Source organism: Natrix helvetica, assembly GCF_964273705.1.
Source record: "Natrix helvetica genome assembly, chromosome: 1".
Taxonomy (NCBI): domain Eukaryota; kingdom Metazoa; phylum Chordata; class Lepidosauria; order Squamata; family Natricidae; genus Natrix; species Natrix helvetica.
Window position 1 is genome coordinate 250471292 of NC_138548.1, and position 19331 is coordinate 250490622.

A 19331-nucleotide genomic window follows, 5' to 3' on the forward strand; every position below is an offset into this window, starting at 1 on the left:
AAATGCCAAAGGCATTTCCTCTCCCTCTCCATAAGTGCTTTTTCAAAAGGCTACTGGATTTTCTTTGTTTTTTCTTGAAGATGTTTGGCTTCTAATCCAAGAAGCTTCTTCAGTTCTGACTGAATGGGTGGAGAATGGAAGGATTTATATGCCTTGCAGTCATCTGATCATTAGCACCCTTTCTGAGAGTTGCTGAGGCCACTTGGAGGTTTGGAATATAAATCCTTCCATTCTTCACCATTCAGTTAGAACTGAAAGAGCTTCTTGGATGAGAAGGCAAACATCTTCAAGAAAAAACAAAGAAAGTCCAGTTGCCCTTTGAAAAAGCACTTTTGGGACCTGAATGACAGAATCTTCATAGATGTCTCTCTCTCTCTCTCCGTCTTTTAGATCAGGATTATTAGAAGTAAATAATTCCTAAATCAATTCAATAGCATGGTTTAAATTCAGCTCTTGCAATAGAATACATTAAATTCCATACTATATGTTAACATTTGGGATAATGTGACATAACATAATGTACTTTCTGTGCTCTGAATCCTAGTGAAAAAAAAACCAAGACAGGTTGATCAGAGCCAGTTTGATCTAGTGGTTCAGACACCAGACTAAAAACCAGGAGAAAGTGTATTCTAGTCTTGGCTTAAGCACAAAAGCTGGCTAGATATTTGGCCACCTTTTCTCTCTCTCTCCCTCCCCCCCTTTCTCCTTCTCACCTCACAGGGTTGTTATGGGGAAAATAAGAGGAGAGGGATATTAAGTATGTTAGCTACTTTGAGTTTTTAATAAAAATAATAGATAAAACATCTAAGTAAAATAAGGCACAATTATAACTCCTTTAAGAACAAATCATACGTATTAATAATCATTAACATGTAATAGATAAAATTACAGGGATCAAATTTTGGTAAAGAGAAAGGCAAACAGAAATATGGTGAACATTCTGAGAAACACTAGCGGTACAAGGGGATGGTTTTGGTGATGCTTCTGCTTATATGACTGCTTTGTAAGTTAAAGAGCAGGAAAATCTGAAAATAATCAGCAAAAAATGGATCTAAAATGTTCAAAACAAGATAGGAAGATAGTACCTTTATTAATTGTATATGATTTCTTTGATGTTTTTTTTTAACTTACCAGCTGCAGCTGATAGAGCTGGTTCAACATCGTCATATGCTGAGGATTAATTGGCGAGGTTAATAGTGCAGGATTGAGACCAATGTTTTTTGCTGCAAACTGCAAAAGCTGTGCTTGAACCTGAGACAGAATAAAACAGTTTATATAATTTACACAACTGCTATACTCACTCACCAGAATTTCAGCCAAATACACTAATGGCACGTGATCTGACTTTCTGTGATTATGTTTCTTTTTGATAAATATATAAAGACACCAAGAAATTTATAGTAACTGCTTGTATAATAATAGCATACTGTACTTGCTGCATATCATAACCAGGGTTTTCTTACTTAAGATTTCTACTTAATATGTGTTGAACATGGTATAGAAATAGTCACTGCTAGAAATATAACAAACCTTTGCAAAACTGAGAAGAACTGAAGAAAATAGTAGCATCATGATTGCTTCAGGAATAATCAGTGTTAGAGGTTAATACAAGCTGGCTCTATATTCCTGGCTACCGACAAAGAAATTATTCCAATTCTCATTTAATTTAAAAAAAGAGTTTTTAAATTTCAATGAGATGTTTCTCCCTTATTTAGTTCCAAGGTAGCCAAGAGGTGTGCACGTCTGTTCTATCTTCAACTGTACCATCTGGTGGTTTTTTTTGGGGGGGGGGTGTTCCTTGGTGCTCTCTGAGCTTCCTTGTTTTCTTGCAGACGTTTCATTACCCAAACTAAGTAACATCATCAGTGTTAGCGATGTTAGCACTGAAGATGTGCCCTCGTTTGGGCAATGAAACGTCTGCAAAAAAACAAGCAAGTTCAGAGAGCACCAAGGATCCTTCGTGTCAACCCTGAGCTACAAATATTCTCCTTTATTTGTACCATCCTTTCTCCAGTGACCTGCAGTTCCCATTAAATCCCAAGAGAAAGCATCATGAAAGATTCTCACTCTTTCCCCTAGAAATGATCCACCCAATTTCTTCTCCCCAAATTTAACAGTGACTTTTGATCAGCCATTTGTGTCCAGCTCTGCTGCCTATAATACTGTCGATCTCCACTAACCTGAGGGGAGAGAAACTGAGGCACTTGAGCACGAAGACTAGGCTGGGATGAGTTAAGAGGTTGCACTGGCGGTTGCTGCGGCTGTTGCATGGTCCTGGCTTGTGCTGCTCCGCTATTGCCAAACATACCTAGATTGCCACTCGGTATCTGCAGAATAACAAAATTCACATTTTTCAGAAGTGCATTTTACTTGGTGGCAATTCTTTGAACTGCTCTACGTGTTACTGAACAGGAGCTCCCCTGTAAAAATTAGCAGATTTTTCAATCAATGCTTGAGTGAAATGTGACATTAACGCTCAGAAAGTATCAGTAGTAGATACCAATATACTGATGTTTTAGGAGCTATCTCCACAAATATCTCCCTTGTGGAGTAGAACTATCTAAAAGTATATAAAACACATATATGTAGTTAGCCATATGTGGGCATCTCCCTCTCTGGTGAAATATCTGGAAGGAATGGCTACCTCAAAACTTTCAATTTGCAAATGCTGTTAGAAGACAGTCAACAATATGGGGAGAATTGCTAATAGAAATGGTTTAAATATGCATATGTATATATAGTTAGGCATATATATTTAAGTCTGTCTTACAGAATTATAGAATCATACTTAATATGCCGGTGTCAATGTACATATACTATATGTATATTCTTTTGACTCTTTACAGTCCAATGTATCGACTACACTGTAACATGCCCTGTAGTTTTTAATTATTTTATTCTTACTTGATATGCAAGTTATTCTATTAATTTAGTATCAACATTATTTAAAAAAATAGGTATTCACTTTCTGTAACTACATAGGTGCTTTTTCTTTTATTCCAGTTGGCAATCTATATGATGTTTAGAACACTTAAGATTCCTGGTTTGAAACAGTAATGTGCTGAGTTACAATTTCAAATTTCTCCCAAGCTAAATTACAATCTCTGTATCTTTTGACTACTTTACTGCCTAATTAGTACAAACAAAGTTTTCCTGTCTAATTTAGTGGTCAGTGGTAACTTCTACTTGATCTATTGTGGGTCCTTCTGCCTCATTTGAGAAAACAGGAACTTAGCTGAGTTGGTAGTAGACAGCTGATAGCCTTGATCAAATTTAGTCAATTTACTCCATCCAGGCATTCTAATGGATTTTTCAGGAAATGTTGCTTACCTCAAATGGCAATGTTGGACAGGAATGTATGCATGTATATCTATACATATGGATCAGCTTGTTATCAATCATGTTTTTTAACCATTTGTGTTATTGCGAGAGGAATCTGGATTATCTTAAACTGTGAATTGGTATGTTGTTATATATGATCATTTGCAATTACACATTTCTTGAATTCACTGTTTGGTTCAGGTATATTGGTAGTATTTAGAATTATTAAATTAGCAATGTATTTTGAATTATTCTAAATCTATACTACTTTTATAAACAAGTAAAATGATTACTGAAATAGATCTGAGATATTTGGAAAAATTCAGGTATATAAAGTTAGAATATTTTGATTAATATAGAAGGTAAAGTTATTAAAAGAATATTAAGTTTGGGGTTCTTTAAATGATTATAACCACAAAAAAGGATTCTTGTCATATTTATTGTACTCCCAAGATGATGTTTTTAAATGACTTATGTTTTTTAAAAATGAATTTTACTTTTCAATGTAGAAAAGACATTGCCCACCCCATGTTTACAATCTTGGATTAATAATACCTGTGTGTTTTAAACAATCTCTTGTTCAACATAATGGAAATAACAATCAAAATTACTGTTTGCTCAAGGTTTAATGATGTGTTTAAAACGTGAGATTAACTGCTCTTTATATGTAATAGAATATGGCTTTGTTTTTTTGTTTTTGTTTTTGCATTTGTGTGGATAATTGTGGGTTTTGTTTTCTCCTAGGTGCTGTTTGGAGTGTCCAAGCATGGGTTAACTTTAGCTTGCTGCCCAAGGACTGAGTTCAAAGTTTGTGTAGCCACGCCTCCTCCTCCCTTTAGAGGCCCAGTTTAAAAAACTCAGTCACCCTAAAAGAACGCAGTTGGGGAGATCCAGTTCTTGGACAGCAAGTTGGACTCTCCAAACAGTCTAGTGTAGCCTAATTTTTTTATTTTTGTTGTCAGTGGATAGTTTAGGAAGCATTAGGGTTTTATTATTTTTCCCTGGAAGTGAAAATTTTCCCATACAGCCTTCATGACGCGCGGAAAAGGCAGCTTGGAGCGAGGCTGCCTTCCGCGACCACCGCGGTCGAGGCACCACCGGGAGGCTCGTCAGCAGCAACTGGCGAGCTCAGGGGGCAGGTAGGAAGCTTAGGGAGCCCCCAGTCACTGTTGGAGGATTGTTTCTAGCCCTGGAAGCTCTACTGAGCTATCTGGATTGCTGTCAGTTCCCGGTGCCACTCCAAAGCTCACGGTGGCCATTTTGAAAGGAAAAAAGTGGCGCTCTTTATTTCCCAGCCATTTAAAATGCCGTAGCCTGGTTTCCAAAGCAGATCGCCACTGGGAGGACGTTTAACATCGGAATCTCATTCTGGGGCTCCAGGCAGGTTCCTCCCTCCCCAGGAAGACTATTGAAGGCGGCCACAGGGAGTTTGGCTTTGCTTTGGCCATTCCCTGTTTTATTATAGCGCGGATCTGCGGGCGCTCTGGGACTTTCCAATTTGGCGCCAAAACCTTGCACTGCTGTTGCTCCCTGTCTGGCCCTTCAGAACTGTGACTGCATAAGGGGGTCATCACTTATATCCCAGGCACTTCCAAGGCTTAATTATTTAACTTGCCTGTGTTACAGCTTGGAGTGGACCATGGCCAGCAATAGTGTGGCTGAAGTCGGTGATCACAAAGGTCCTTCCACCAACAAACGCAGCAGACTTAATCCTGCTGCCAAACGCAGCAGACTTAATCCTGCTGCCAAACGCAGCAGACTTAATCCTGCTGCCAAACGCAGCAGACTTAATCCTGCTGCCAAACGCAGCAGACTTAATCCTGCTGCCAAACGCAGCAGACTTAATCCTGCTGCCAAGGGGGACAGTGCAAGTCGCCCTACAAAAGGGAAGCAGCCCCAAAACAAGAAGGCTTCCAAAGCAGAAGAAAGATTGGCTGAGAGGCGACAAAAGGTATTGGAAAGGCAGTTTCAAAGGGCACGATCTGCCCAGGAGCAAACTGCCCAAGCCAGGGAGGCACCACCAGCTGAGGTTCCTGCAGCTCCTTCTGCAATTACCAACCAGCAGGATAGATCACCATCCCTGGTAGAAGAAGGGGATTTCGGTTTTTCGCCCAATCCTTCTAGGGCATCTCTCAGGTCCCTTGCCTCCTTCCTGGAGGAGGATTACATGGAGGAGGAACTCGCTCCTCTGGAGCCTAGAATCGGGGTCACATGTCCCTCTCAGGATCCAGGCTCTGAGTTGTCCCCAGCAATGCAGGAGGTGGTCACACGGGCGATTTCTCAGGGCATTGCAGATGGCATCCAGCAACTAGGCCTCACCTTGCCTCCCAATAGCCGAGCCAGAGCTAAGGCACATGCCGCTGCCACTCAGGACCAACCTAGCAGGCCCTCTCCTCCCTCTTCCTCAGCTGTCAGCGAGGCATCTGAGGATGAAGAGGGCAGGGCATTCAAGACGCCCCAGACCTATCTGAGAATCCGGCTCCTGACACCCCCACCTTTTTGGGGTTATTCAAGCCTTCCATGTTTAGGGCTATCCTCACTAAGGCGAGAGCTTCATCTGACCAGATGGGACTCCCCGCTGAATCCGATAAGAACAAAGCGACAGAGCAGGGTAATAAGGAAACTGTTGGTTCCTCAGATCCAGGCACTGGGCTCTTCAAGGAGAGCACCCCCCTCTCAGGATCTGGTTCCAGCTTCCCAGCTCTTTCTGGATGTTATCCAGCGCCAATGGGCCCAGCCTGGGTCTATGGCTAATCCCAGTGGGGTAGAAAAAAAACTCTATTCGATGGAAAGTCCCATTGAGGATATTCTGAAGCTTCCTCAGGTAGATGACCCCTTAGTAGCCTAACCTCGAATTCGGTCCTTCCAGCTGATCTGCTGGAGGGACTCAAGGCGGAAGACAAGAGGGCCGAGGCCTGTCATAAAACTCATCTGGCCACTGTGTGGGCCATGAAGACCTCCTCCTCCTCCTCCTCGTACTTTAGTAGGGCAGCCCTGTTTTGGCTTCGTAAGCTGCTAGCCAACCTTCCAGCTGGCGACATTAGATCACGCCAGGACGTCAACAAAATTATTGCAGCGGTCAAATATTCAGCCTACGCCTCCCTTGACGCCCCCAAATTCTCCTCTAGGGCCCTGGCCTCTAATGTGACTTCGCGCCGACTGCTGTGGCTCCACCACTGGCAGGTGGACATGAAGGCAAAGTGGAAGCTGGCTTCAGCTCCCTTCAAGGGCGGCAAGCTCTTTGGTGAGGCCTTGGACTCTGTCTTAATTGAATCCAAGGACAAACGCAAAGTCTTGCCAGTGGTTACAAAAAAACCAGACTGCAAAGGCCATTCTTTTTTTCGTAGGCAGCCCTTTCCACTTCCCGGGGATTTACCAGACCTTATTCCCAAACGCAGGACCGCTCCCACAACAGGGCTTTGTTCAGGGACAAAAACAAGCAGCAGGTTACCTGCAGATCCTTTAGAGGGGGGTTCTCCAACCGCTCCTTTCGAAGAACCAAGTGACCGTCACTGCTCCCCTCCCATAGGCAGTCGCCTGCAACTCTACGCTGATCAGTGGGAGGTGACAATGACAGACAGTTGGGTCTTGAACACGATCTGTCACGGACTTACTCTGGACTTTCTCCCCTTACCTCTGCGGACATTCATCTGCTGTCCCCTTCCGAAATCTACCCACAAATGACAACTGATGCGGACAGAGATCAGGCATTTGCTGGACATAGTGGCCATCAAACAAGCACCATGGGGCCAGGAGGGCAAAGGATTTTACTCGATCCTCTTCTTCATTCCCAAGGCCTCGGGAAGGGTGAGAGCCATACTGGACGTCAAGAAACTCAACATCCATCTAGCGTACAAGCACTTCCAAGATGCAATCGCCCCAGACCATCTTGGGTTGCATCAGGCAGGGCGACTTCCTGACGTCAATTGACCTGAAGGAGGCATACCTGCACGTTCCCATTCATCCAGCGCATCACAAGTTTCTGAGATTCCAATTTGTAGACCAGCATTTCCAGTACAACGCTCTACCCTTCGGCCTCTCATTGGCCCCCAGGACATTTACCAAGCTTCTAGCCGCTGTTGCTGCATGTCTTTGATCTCGTCCAGTGAGACTTGTTTGTTATCTGGACGACATCTTGCTGATGTCATCATCCAGGGAACAGACGTGTCGGGATCTCAGTCTCACCATCCGCACGCTCGAACAACATGGCTTTTCTGTAAATCTGGAGAAAAGCCACCTGACGCCAACCTCCAGAATCCAACATCTGGGCACGGTGATCGACTCCAGAATCTGCAAGGTGTTTCTCACACAAGAACGAGCGGACAGCATCACGTCCCTTGTGCGTCAGATTCGGAGGTCCAGGTCAGCACCTCTTGTCACGCTAGCCCAGGAAGGAAGTTGATCTCATGCATCGCAGTGGTTCCCTGGGCACGACTGCATGCATGGGAACTTCAGTGGTTCCTGCTTCTGATTCAACGATGCAAGGCCAACAATTCCAAAAGGGCGGTGAGCGTTCCTCCACAGGTGCTCCGGTCGCTCAGATGGTGGCAGACAGTGGTGCTGAAGAAGGGGTCCTTCTTCAAGGAACCAGAGCGCCTGGTCATAACAACAGATGCCAGCTTGTACGGTTGGGATGCCCACCTGCAGATGCATGTAATGCAGGGCAGATGGTCTCCGACGGAGCTCGGCCACAACATAAATTGGCTGGAGTTCAGGGCTGCCAGACTAGCCCTGCACCACTTCCGGCAGTTCATCGAAGGGTCTCATGTCCTCCTACTGACAGACAATATCGCCACCAAGGCCTACGTCAATCACCAGGGTGGCCCTGATGTCGGAGGCAGAAGCCTTGGGGCGGTGGGCAAAGCGCCACCTCCAGTTCATAAGGGTGGACCACATTTCGGGGGAGGAGAATGTGACAGAGGACTGGCTCAGCAGAACAACCATCAGCAATTTGGAATGGCGGCTTCATCCATCTCTGTTTCACCAACTGACGCAGAGGTTCGGACTTCCGACGGTAGACCTGTTTGCCAGTTCCAAGAACACACACCTCCCCCGGTTCTTTTCAAGATTCCAATACTCCGGCATGGAAGGGATGGATGCTCTTCGATGCCACTGGCCTCCTGGGCTATTATACGCGTATCTGCCCCTCCCACTGATACTTCAGGTGTTCAGGAAGATCTTCTTGGAGGGCGCTGAAGTACTGCTAGTCGCCCCACAATGGCCAAGGAGGTCCTGGTTCGCCGACCTTGTCAGCCTGTCAGTGACCAAGCATTGGTGCATACCTCAGGAGCAAATCTCCCTCAGCCAAGGGGCCATCCTACACCTGGACCCTCAATGGCTTCAGTTAGTCGTTTGGCCCTTGAGGAGGACCTCCTGAGGTGGGACAGCTTCTTTGACAAGGTCATCCATACCAGCCAGGTGTCCAGGCAACCTTCTACCGTGCGGATCTATGGCGCAACTTGGGCTATCTTCTCCTCTTGGTGTCAATCCCATCACATCGATGCCACAGCAGTGACAATTCCACAAATTTTCGACTTCCTCCAGGAGGGGTTGGACAAGGGCCTCGCCCCCAACACCCTTCAGAGACAGACTGCAGCCCTAGCCACCATCTTGTCCAGAGACGATTCTCAACCACTCAGCAGACACCCACGGGTTCGCAGTTTCCTAAAAGGGGCTACCAACGTACACCCTCCGACAGTACACCGTTACCCAACTTGGGACTTATCAGTTGTATTGCAGGCCTTAACATCGGCACCATTTGAACCAATTCACTCTGTTAGCCTACGACATTTGTCGTTCAAAACCGCCTTTCTCGTAGCCATCACTTCAGCACACAGAATTTCGGAGCTAGCTATGCTCTCCGTTAGGGAGGACCTTTGTATTATACATTTAGACGGAGTAATTATGCAATTGGATCCAGCATTTCTACCAAAAATTAACAGCTTATTCCAAAAAACGCAGGAGGTCATCCTCCCCGATTTCTGTCCGCACCCCAGTCATCTCAGGGAGCACGTCTGGCACAAATTGGATGTGCGCCGTGCTGTGCGGGTATACAAAAAGAGGACAGCTTCCTTTTGCAAGTCAGAATAGTTCTTTATATCATTCCAGCCCATCTCCATGGGCAAGAAGGTATCATCTTCCACCATAGGACGTTGGCTGCACGCTTACATCAAGCTGGAGCAACAATCCAGACCTTATTATTATTATTTATTATTTATTAGCGTTTATATACCGCCCCCTCTCCCGAAAGGGACTCGGGGCGGTGTACAGTCCGTATCAAAATACAACAAATTAAACATAGTAATAGCTACATAAATACGTGTATGAGAGGAGGATAAAATATGCCAAACTGTACAGCTAGATAAATAAATCGAAATGTACAAAATTTAAAATCCCAATGTCATATAAGATTAAATTTAAAAAACTATCCCTCTAAAAACCAGTAAAAATGTGTACGCCAGGAGGTAGACGTTATAAATTATGCCAGACCAGCCAGTCGGAACAGGTGTGTCTTCAATTTCTGTCGGAAGGAGCGGAGGTCAGTAGTGGTTCTAATGTCGGGGGGGAGGTCATTCCAGAGGGTTGGGCCCATCACAGAGAAGGCCCTACTCCTCGGTGTCGCCCGTTGGCATTGTCTCGTGGACGGCACCAGGAGAAGGCCCTCCCTGTGAGAGCGAATTGGCCGCAGGGATGTATGTGGGAGGATGCGATCCCGCAGGTAACTAGGCCCTATGCCATGGAGCGCTTTAAAGATGGTAATCAGAACCTTGAAACGCACCCGAAAGACTACAGGCAGCCAGTGCAGCTCGCGCAGGAGAGGTGTTACGTGGGAGTACCTAGTACTCCCCATGACTACCCGCGCGGCTGCGTTCTGGACTAGCTGCAGTCTTCGGGCGCGTCCCAAGGGAAGCCCCATGTAGAGAGCGTTACAGTAGTCCAGGCGAGACGTCACCAGTGCATGAGTGACTGTGCGTAGGGCATCACGGTCCAGAAGGGGGCGCAATTGGCGCACCAGGCGAACCTGGTGGAACGCCCCCCTTGCCACGGCTGCCACATGATCATCCATTGACAGCCGGGCATCTAGGAGGACGCCCAAATTGGGCACCCGTTCCACAGGGGGCAATTGTTCGCCCCCTATGGCCAGTGATGGAATCAGCTGGCTGAACCGAGGTGCCGGTAGCCACAGCCACTCGGTCTTGGAGGGGTTGAGTTTGAGTCTGTTGTCCCTCATCCAGACCCCGACGGCTTCCAAACATCGGGACATCACTTCGACAGCCTCGTTGGGGTGGCTTGGGGTTGAGATGTACAACTGAGTATCATCAGCGTACAGATGGTACTCAACCCCAAAACCACGGATGATCTCACCCAGCGGCTTCATATATGCGTTGAACAAAAGGGGCGAGAGGACCGACCCCTGCGGCACCCCACAAGAGAGTGGCCTCGGGGTCGACCTCTGCCCCCCAGTCAACACACATTGCATCCGGCCGGAGAGGTAGGAGCCGAACCACCGTAAAACGGTGCCTCCGACTCCCATCCCCTCCAGCCGGCGCAATAGGATACCATGGTCGATGGTATCAAAAGCCGCGGAGAGGTCTAATAGGACCAGGATAGAGGAGCAACCTCTATCTCTGGCCCTCCAGAGATCATCAACCAACGCGACCAAGGCTGTCTCGGTGCTGTGCCCGGGTTGGAAGACGGACTGGCGTGGGTCTAGATATACGGATTCGTCGAGGCGACGTGGAAATTGCTGCGCCACCACATTCTCAACAACCTTCGCTAAAAAGGGGAGGTTGGAGACTGGACGGTAATTAGCTAGCTCCGTTGGGTCAAGTGAAGGCCTCTTGAGCAGGGGCCTCACCACCGCCTCTTTCAAGGCAGTCGGTAAGGAACCCTCACTCAATGAGGCGTTCACCAGGCCCAGAAGCCAGCCTCGCGTCACCTCCCAGGATGCCAGTACCAACCAGGAGGGGCACGGGTCCATTGAACCCATCTAAATCCTCAGGGGCAACAGAGTCAAACTCCTCCCAGAGTGGGCTCACAAGACTCACTGATGACGGCTCGTCCGGTCCACTGGGGGGGGGGGGCATCCGCTCCGGATCTGAGCGACTTTGTCCTGCAGATATTCCCCAAACTCCTCTGCTCTTCCCTGCAAGGGTGCCCCACGCGTCTCCTGCGACAGGAGAGAGCGGGTCACCCTAAACAGGGCGGCAGGGCGGTTATCCACAGACGCAATGAGAGCGGCACAATGTCTACGTTTGGCCGCTCTCAATGCCACAAGGTAGGTCCGTAAATAGGCTCTTACCTGTGTTCGGTCAGACTCGGAGCGTGAGGACCTCCACCTGCTCTCTAGACGTCTCCTATGGCGCTTCATCACCCTTAGCTCCTCGGTGTACCAGGGAGCCCGGGTGGGTCGCTGCCGTAGGAGAGGTCGCAGAGGTGCAACCCGGTCCAAGGCCCCCGCCGTCGCCCTATTCCAGGCGTCGACTAGGTCCTCCGACCGAGCGCGGGTCAGGGCTACAGGTAAAGGCCCAAGCTCCATCTGGAACCTATCCGGTTCCATCAAGTGCTTGGGGCGGTACCAGCTTGAACAAACTGGCTCCGCCTCCTCGCGGTGGAGGGTAGCGCCAGGGAAGTCCAGCCGGAGACATGAGTGATCTGACCATGACAGGGGCGTAGTCTCTAAATCCCCTATTCCCAGATCACTCGTCCACTGCTCAGATACAAAGACAAGGTCCAGTGTGTGGCCGCCTTCGTGTGTGGGGCCCTGAATTAGTTGGGTCAGGCCCATGGCTGTCATGGAAGCCATGAACTCCCGAGCCACCTCGGACGCTGCTCCCGTCGACGGCAGGTTGAAATCCCCCATAACCAGAAGTTTGGGTATCTCAACCGCTGTCTCCGAGATCAGCTCGAGGAGCTCGGGCAGGGCCGCTGACGTATAGCGAGGAGCCAAGTATACAATCAGCAGACCCCACTGCCTCCCTGGGCCCCATTTCATACCCAGCGACTCACACCCGGGTATCTGAGGAACAGTGAACTCCCTCGGCTATAGACAATCCCGTATAACTACCGCCACCCCACCACCCTTACCCAGGGCCCGAGGCTGATGGAATGCACGGAAACCCGGTGGGCACATTTCCACGAGGAGTAAGCCACCCTCGTGACCCAACCAGGTCTCCGTTATCCCTGCAAGGTCCAGCTCCCCCTCCGAGATCAACTCGTTAATGAGGGGGGCCTTGTTGGTCACGGACCTTGCATTGCAGAGCATCAGCCTCAGGCCCTGGCTCTGTAGTTCCTGACCACCTAGGCTGCGGGGGTTGGTACAAACGACCGGGCGTAGCCAGCAGCCACGGTCTCCCAACCGACCTTGTGATCTTTTCTTGTCCTCGCATCCCCCCCTCCCCGCGACCGTTGTAATAAAACAACCCTCTGCTGGAATAACTTGTTCCCTCTCCCCCCTCACCCCGCTCACTTCCTTCGTGGACTCACCTGTTCGTCTGGCGCTGGCTTCCCTCCTGGCCTGGTTATCCCCCCCCCTTCCTAGAACCCCCTAAAAACAGAATAAAACATTTTGATAAAAAGCCCCTCAGCTTCCTTTTCTTCCACCTCTCGGGGTTCACATACCTGTTCCTCCTTGTATAACAGCACACTCCATGAGGAGCGCTGCGACTAAGGCCGCCTGGGCCACTCAAGCGCCTATTGAAGAGATATGCAGGGCGGCTACCTGATCCTCGCCATCACCATTCATTCGGAATTACAGACTGGACTCATTTGCCTTTGCAGAGGCTTCATTTGGAAGGAGAGTTTTACAGTGAGTCCTCGTGGCTTCTGCTAACCAGGACATTCCTTCTTCCCACCCTGGGACTACATAGCTTGGGTATGTCCCATGCTTGGACACTCCACGCAGCGCCTAGGAGAATGACCATTGACTTACCTGAATAATCATTTTCTAGGCATTGCGGGAGTGTCCAAGGGTCACCTACGGCTGTGTGAATTATCACCTCCATGGCATAGACCTTGCTCCTTACAGCATCCTTCTAGGTCTCATACCTTAGTTTTTTAAACTGAGCCTCTAAAAGGAGCAGGAGGCGTGGCTACACAAACTTTGAACTCAGTTCTTGGGCAGCAAGCTGAAGTTAACCCATGCTTGGACACTCCCGCAGCGCCTAGAGAACGACCATTCAGGTAAGCCAACAGTCATTCTATTATTCTTTTGTTCCTCTCTTTTGTAAATTAAAGAAATACAAGTAAAATAAACAATGAAGCTAATGTTTCCCACATTCTAATCGTTATAGATTTAGATAGATGATAGATAGATAGATAGATAGATAGATAGATAGATAGATAGATAGATAGATGATAGATAGATAGATGATAGATAGATGATAGATAGATAGATAGATAGACAGACAGATAGATAGATGATAGATAGATAGATAGAAAATAGATAATAGAGTTATTTCCTTCTAAGAACTTTTGTTTGTTTTTAGTTTTAGTATAACAGTTTCGATGGATTTGTGGAAATGGTACTAGGAAACCGCATTTCCTTTATTACCACCGAAGGTTTCAAAATGATTTCATACTATGATGACAATGATTTTATGTTTCTATTGTGGAAATGTTTCAGAATTATTCCTCTTATGATTCTTCTTATCTAAAGTTTCTACCTTGCTCTTCTTTCAGAATACAGAATGTTTAACAAAGTTAGAATGTAAATCTACATTATACAATACAGACAAATCAAAGGGAACAAGAAGTCAGTGCTATGCTGCCCATTGTAACACAACAGTATAAAAGGACTCATAAAAATAAAGCAGTCTAACTACTGTGGATAGAATCAACTAAGTGTTCTTTAGAAACCTGGTACTATAACAGAGGAGGCTCTATCTGTCACACTGGTATGATGAGACAGATTTTCAGGGTTTTTTTTCTTTCTTTTCAAAGTGTTTTAAAATGGATGGCTAAATTCCTTCCTTACTAACCCTGTCTGTGCAAAAGAGTCAGTCACTTGGTCCACATAGAAACTTAAGCTGAACATGCTCTGAGGCATCTTCCTTGTATATATTTTTTCTTAACTGTCTCATATTTAAGATTAGCAAAAGATACCTAAGTTAGAGAAGGAAAAAAAACATGTAATATTAATGGAAATTGCAAACTTCCTAAGTGATCTGCTGCTTTCTAATCTGCTGCTTATTTTTTTTAAACTGTTGGTTTTGCTTGTTTTCTTTCTATGCTACATTTTAGTTTTATCTTGTACTATTCAATGTTCTGTAAATTGCCTTTACTTATATACTTGTGGGTACTCACCCATAACATTTTTTTGGGTGGAAGTTAGTAAACAACAATAAAAACGTAAGGAAAGTCCTTAACATGTTTCCTTTTTAAAAAAAGGCTTTTCCATACTTTTAGGGTTCTTAAATGAGCAGATTGGGCCTGGAAATAATTCAGCTCAGGACAGTGTATATGAAAGTAAAAGAGTTATAGCTTTATCACTACAATCATCTTTGAGCACTAAGGCAACTTGATGCCTTATATAATGCTGAGTTGCAACTAAATTACATGGTAGGTTCAAAGATTGCCTAACCCTGCTCTAGATAAACTATGCAGTTTTTGACTGACTCAATTTAATAGATTAGCAATTATTAAATGCACAAGAATCAGTATGCAAACTAGCATAATGAAGAAAGCAAAGGGATCCCAATGTAATGCCTAGTGTAGTACCTGCAGAACCTTACTGGGAATAATGCTAGGGTCTTCCTTTTTTTCTTCCTCAAATAGTCTTAAAATATTTTTCAAATAGAACAAAAAGCAAATAAGTAAATAGGAAACAGGCATGCTGCAGAGCAAAACATCAGATACTGGGACATTTAAAAAAATAAAAAATAATTGGTAGATATGCAGGAAAAAAAGTAGGCAGTAGGAGGAGATGGACTGCACAGAGATCATCCTATAGGTATGGAGGTGGTGCAGTGGAAAATGAACGGGGAAGACTAAGAATACGTGTGTTTACATGTGCTCATGTATGCATGCCTCTTTAAAATCAACAGTTGGCATTCTGGGAAAGTGGTATTTGTTTTGCAGGAAAGTATAATGTAATTGACATTGGGAGTTCCATTCCATCTCTGCCTTGTAGAGGAGCTCTTGAACGATTTTTTCTGGATTTTTTTAGACCTCAAAAATAGGGAAGGACATAAATTCAAAAGAGCTGATATTTTGGGGTATCAGTCCTCACCTCTGCCTTATTTTCAGTTCTTGGGAAATAAATGTTTCCCAAGAACTGAAAATATATTTATGATTTCTGAAAATACTTATAATGCACTCTCAAAATTCCAAAGGTGCTCACTTGCCTAACAAAGCTGAAGACCCCATAAACAATAACGTGAATAGAAATATTCAATTTCTCTGGTGCTAAGAACTGATTTCTCACTCAGGATTGGCAGTAACACCAACTCTACTGACTGAGTGAAATGAAAATAGAAAATGGTTTAATCCCAACTAGTAACCAAATACTGCAGTCAAGAAAGCTTGCTTGGGGGTCAGAATAACCTCAACACAGTAAATGATAATTGTTTGAGGAGGAGAAAAGAAGAAACCTAAGAAGAGGAGGATTACAAGTTGGGAGAAGTGTGATTTCTGTTGTCACGCAAGATCACAGAAAAGAGTAACACTATTCAGGTATGCTGTGGAAAAGCAGCAGGGAAGAAAAGAAATAGAAGCAGGAGTTGTGGAGAGAAGCAGCAGCAGAAAAGCAAAGGCATAATATTTAGCTAAAAGACCTTTGTTTATTTCCTATAGTAATGACTTCCCTTTGAAGAAGGTCTAGATGCCAAATTATGTTTTGATTTAGACTCATTTACTACTTACATATGAAAAAAGGATACTGAAATAGGAAAAAAAAACATATTCCTTTTACTAAGACAGCAACCGACTTTCACACAGTTGTCACTGAAAAGGTACCTTACCTGTCTAGAAGAATTCAAGTTTTGCATGCCCAGCCCTGAGGCAATCCCACCCAGGGTCTGATTAGGGAGTGCACTGTTTGAAAGGGGGAGCTTCAGGCTTGGTGAAGGCAAAAATGGTGAAGTAGTGGGCTCTTCCACTAGGCCGCCATCCTGATTGAAAAAAGAAAGGGTGAGCTGTGTGCAGTGTCCAGGTACAGACAGTGCACAAAACAGTTTCCCATGGAAATATAAGTGGAACATGGATGAATAAAAGATCAAAATATTGTTTAAAAAGGCATGAGGAATACATAATGAAAAGTATGGAGTGGAAGAAAGAAGAAAAAGAGAAACAGAATTAAGATACTGTTTGTCTTTACTTTTTGCTTTGAAAATTTTAAATGCACAATTGTAATATATATAATCATTCTCAAATATGAAAAGCAACAAAGTCTTGTTGAAACACTTTTAAGGCAGGAATTACATTGTAAACATTACATGCCTCATTTGGAATAATTGCATGTCCTCCCGTGGGTGAAAAAATACTATTTCTATTTTTAATTTCTTCTTTCATATCAAATTATTTTCTTTTCTATTATTTTTTTTAAACTATCCCAAAGACATACAGTAATTCTGAAGAAAACTAAACACTGCATTTTTGCATCATTACTATTTTGGAACATAGTCACTTTTGTGACATTAAAACTGCCAAATTTCAGTGATCTCTTATTTAGCCTCTGGCAATATGCATAAATCATCTGTAATTTAGGTAAATTCTAACCTGCAAAAAAGCTGTTAGGAAAATATATTCTATTACCACTCTATACAATCTCATGTTCACTGTGTGAATGAGCAAGACTATATTAGCACAGTACTGAAAGCATTGTAAAACAGTCAAGTTTTTTTAAAAAATCAGTTAGTAGTTTAGGAAATGGGAAAGAAGACAAGGATATTGCTATGACAATTCATCTCAAAGCAGGGTGCCTTAATCCAAATACTATATAGGATTCTTGGATAAATTGCCAATTGCAGTCTGAAGTATAAACAAAATTATATAGATCTGACTGTTCAGGTAAAAGGACAGCATAAATATTTAGGCTTAATAATGGTGCATAATTCTCTAGGTAACTATCTCCACAGCAAGCTTGTCTCAACAAAAATCAGGATATAATTATGTTTCTAACAATGACAGATTTCTTAAGAAGCTGAAGAAACAGATACTTTTATTTCAGTTCCAGTGATACACATACTAATTCTGATCCTTCAAGGAACAACCAATGAAATCTCATTAACTGCCTACTTATTATGGTGGTTTCTTTGTCCTCCAGACAGGGTGGAGGGGAGAAAAAGTAAAAATCAGAAGTCATCTCCAAGATACAACATAAAGACTATAACAACCATTATGTAGGTCAGACAGGCAGAAGATTAGCAGGACATGTCCATAAAGCCAACTAGCAGTCAGAAGACACTATAAAAATCCCTTAATCTCAGAACCCATAGACAGACGTAACCATTGTTTCAACTGGTAAACAGTAAGCATCCTAGACCAAGCTAAATTCAGAAATGCAAGGGAATTCCTGGAAGCTTGGCATTCAGACAAATCAGCCACCAACAGACAGACAGTGATAAACTACATTTGCACAACATTCAAAAAAGAAAATCAGAAAGCTAAGGAGGAAAAAAAAGACCAAAACACATCTTCTTCAGCAACCAACATTCAGATAAGCAGGGATCAATACCAGATAACAATCAAGCAGCAAATAGTACCTTAATCAAGGGACTATTTAAGAGAAAACTAATCCCATCAACAACAGCAGGACAAGCTACTGTATATAAACAGGTAGCAAACCCCACAATGACTAGCATTGATGATGTTACCTAATCAGGTAATAAGCAAACAACCAAGCTCTGCGCACACAAAGGACTGCACAGTTCAACCCGGAGCTATAAATATTCTCTTTTATAGGAACTACTTGCAAAGCTTAAAGTTAAAACCAGCAACTGGTTTCTACTTTCCTTTGTAGAGATAGCACAAATCATAGTTTATCCGTTTGGTTTAAACTATGATCAGTCTCAAAATTAAAGAAACCATATTCAAGGAGAAGAGTAAACGATAGAAAGGACTTTGAAATATTTGCATCTGTTCCAAAAGCAAGAATTCAGCAATAATAATAAATAGATCAATAAAAGCAAATTTTGGATACAAGTGCTCTCTCCTTCCTCTGCTTTTCTTCTGACACATACAGGCTGTCCAAAATTACGATCATTTATTCTGTAACTGTTTAAAAGTTATGGTGGGGCTGAATGAAGGGACATAAGAGTCCCCAAAATTCAGGTGCTTGGCAGCCTTTTCACACTTATGACCACACGGGTGCTTTAACTCCCACTACCCACCTATCACCACACCATCTATGTTCCTCCCCCCCCCCAGCACTTTGTGGCCCCTGCTATGATAGCTGACTTCCATTTTTTTTCCTGTTCTGGCATCTGATAAGCATGGCCAGCATGTTTCCACCTCAAGGAAGCTACAGGCTACACAAAACTTCTTTTCAGGTTATGCTCAGAGGTTTCCTCACGAGACTTGGGGAAGATGGCCTAATATGGCTAGCAGCTGCTTCTTAAAGGACCAGGCCATGCATGCCTCATCAGCAAGTGGGAGCAGGAAGATGGTGAAGGTCAGCTGGAGCAATAGAGTGTAGAGCAGCAGGGCCTTGGAATACAGGGTGGCAAAGGCGACTTGAGGCTAGGGCTGGGCTGGGTAGCTGGGGCTTCTTGGTGTGACATAGCTCTGGGTTTGTAAGAGCCCCTGAGTTTCGATGCAGCGTGAAGCCTTGCCCCAGTTCCAGCTTAGCGATGTTGCGCAAAGGGCTTTGCATGCCACAAAGCAGGTTCTGCACATTTTAGAGCTCTGGGAGCTGGGGCAAGTCATTACGCCTAAGGCATAGTTCAATGCCTCCAAATGGACATTGGATTTCCATACTTCCTTTCTTAATTTAGGGAATTGCTTGTTAATGACTTTTGAATGATAAAAACCTTCAGAAGGGCAAGTTTCATTGCACTGGGTGAGTTTCCTTC

The 19331-nt window shown here is 44.6% G+C and overlaps 1 protein-coding gene across 5 annotated transcripts in view; it reads right to left on the bottom strand.

The window, feature by feature from the left end:
• TNRC6C (trinucleotide repeat containing adaptor 6C) overlaps window positions 1-19331 on the bottom strand; it is a 153732-nt gene that overhangs the window by 23476 nt on the left and 110925 nt on the right. For 4 of the 5 annotated variants that reach the window (XM_081936109.1, XM_081936108.1, XM_081936110.1 and 1 more), the window contains 3 exons: window positions 16281-16430; window positions 2181-2327; window positions 1132-1251 (listed from right to left, as the gene is read on the bottom strand). In XM_081936109.1, coding sequence (XP_081792235.1) covers window positions 1132-1251; window positions 2181-2327; window positions 16281-16430 — 417 coding nt within the window. The remainder of the gene's footprint in view (window positions 1-1131; window positions 1252-2180; window positions 2328-16280; window positions 16431-19331) is intronic. The other variant, XM_081936111.1, reaches the window with a different exon arrangement.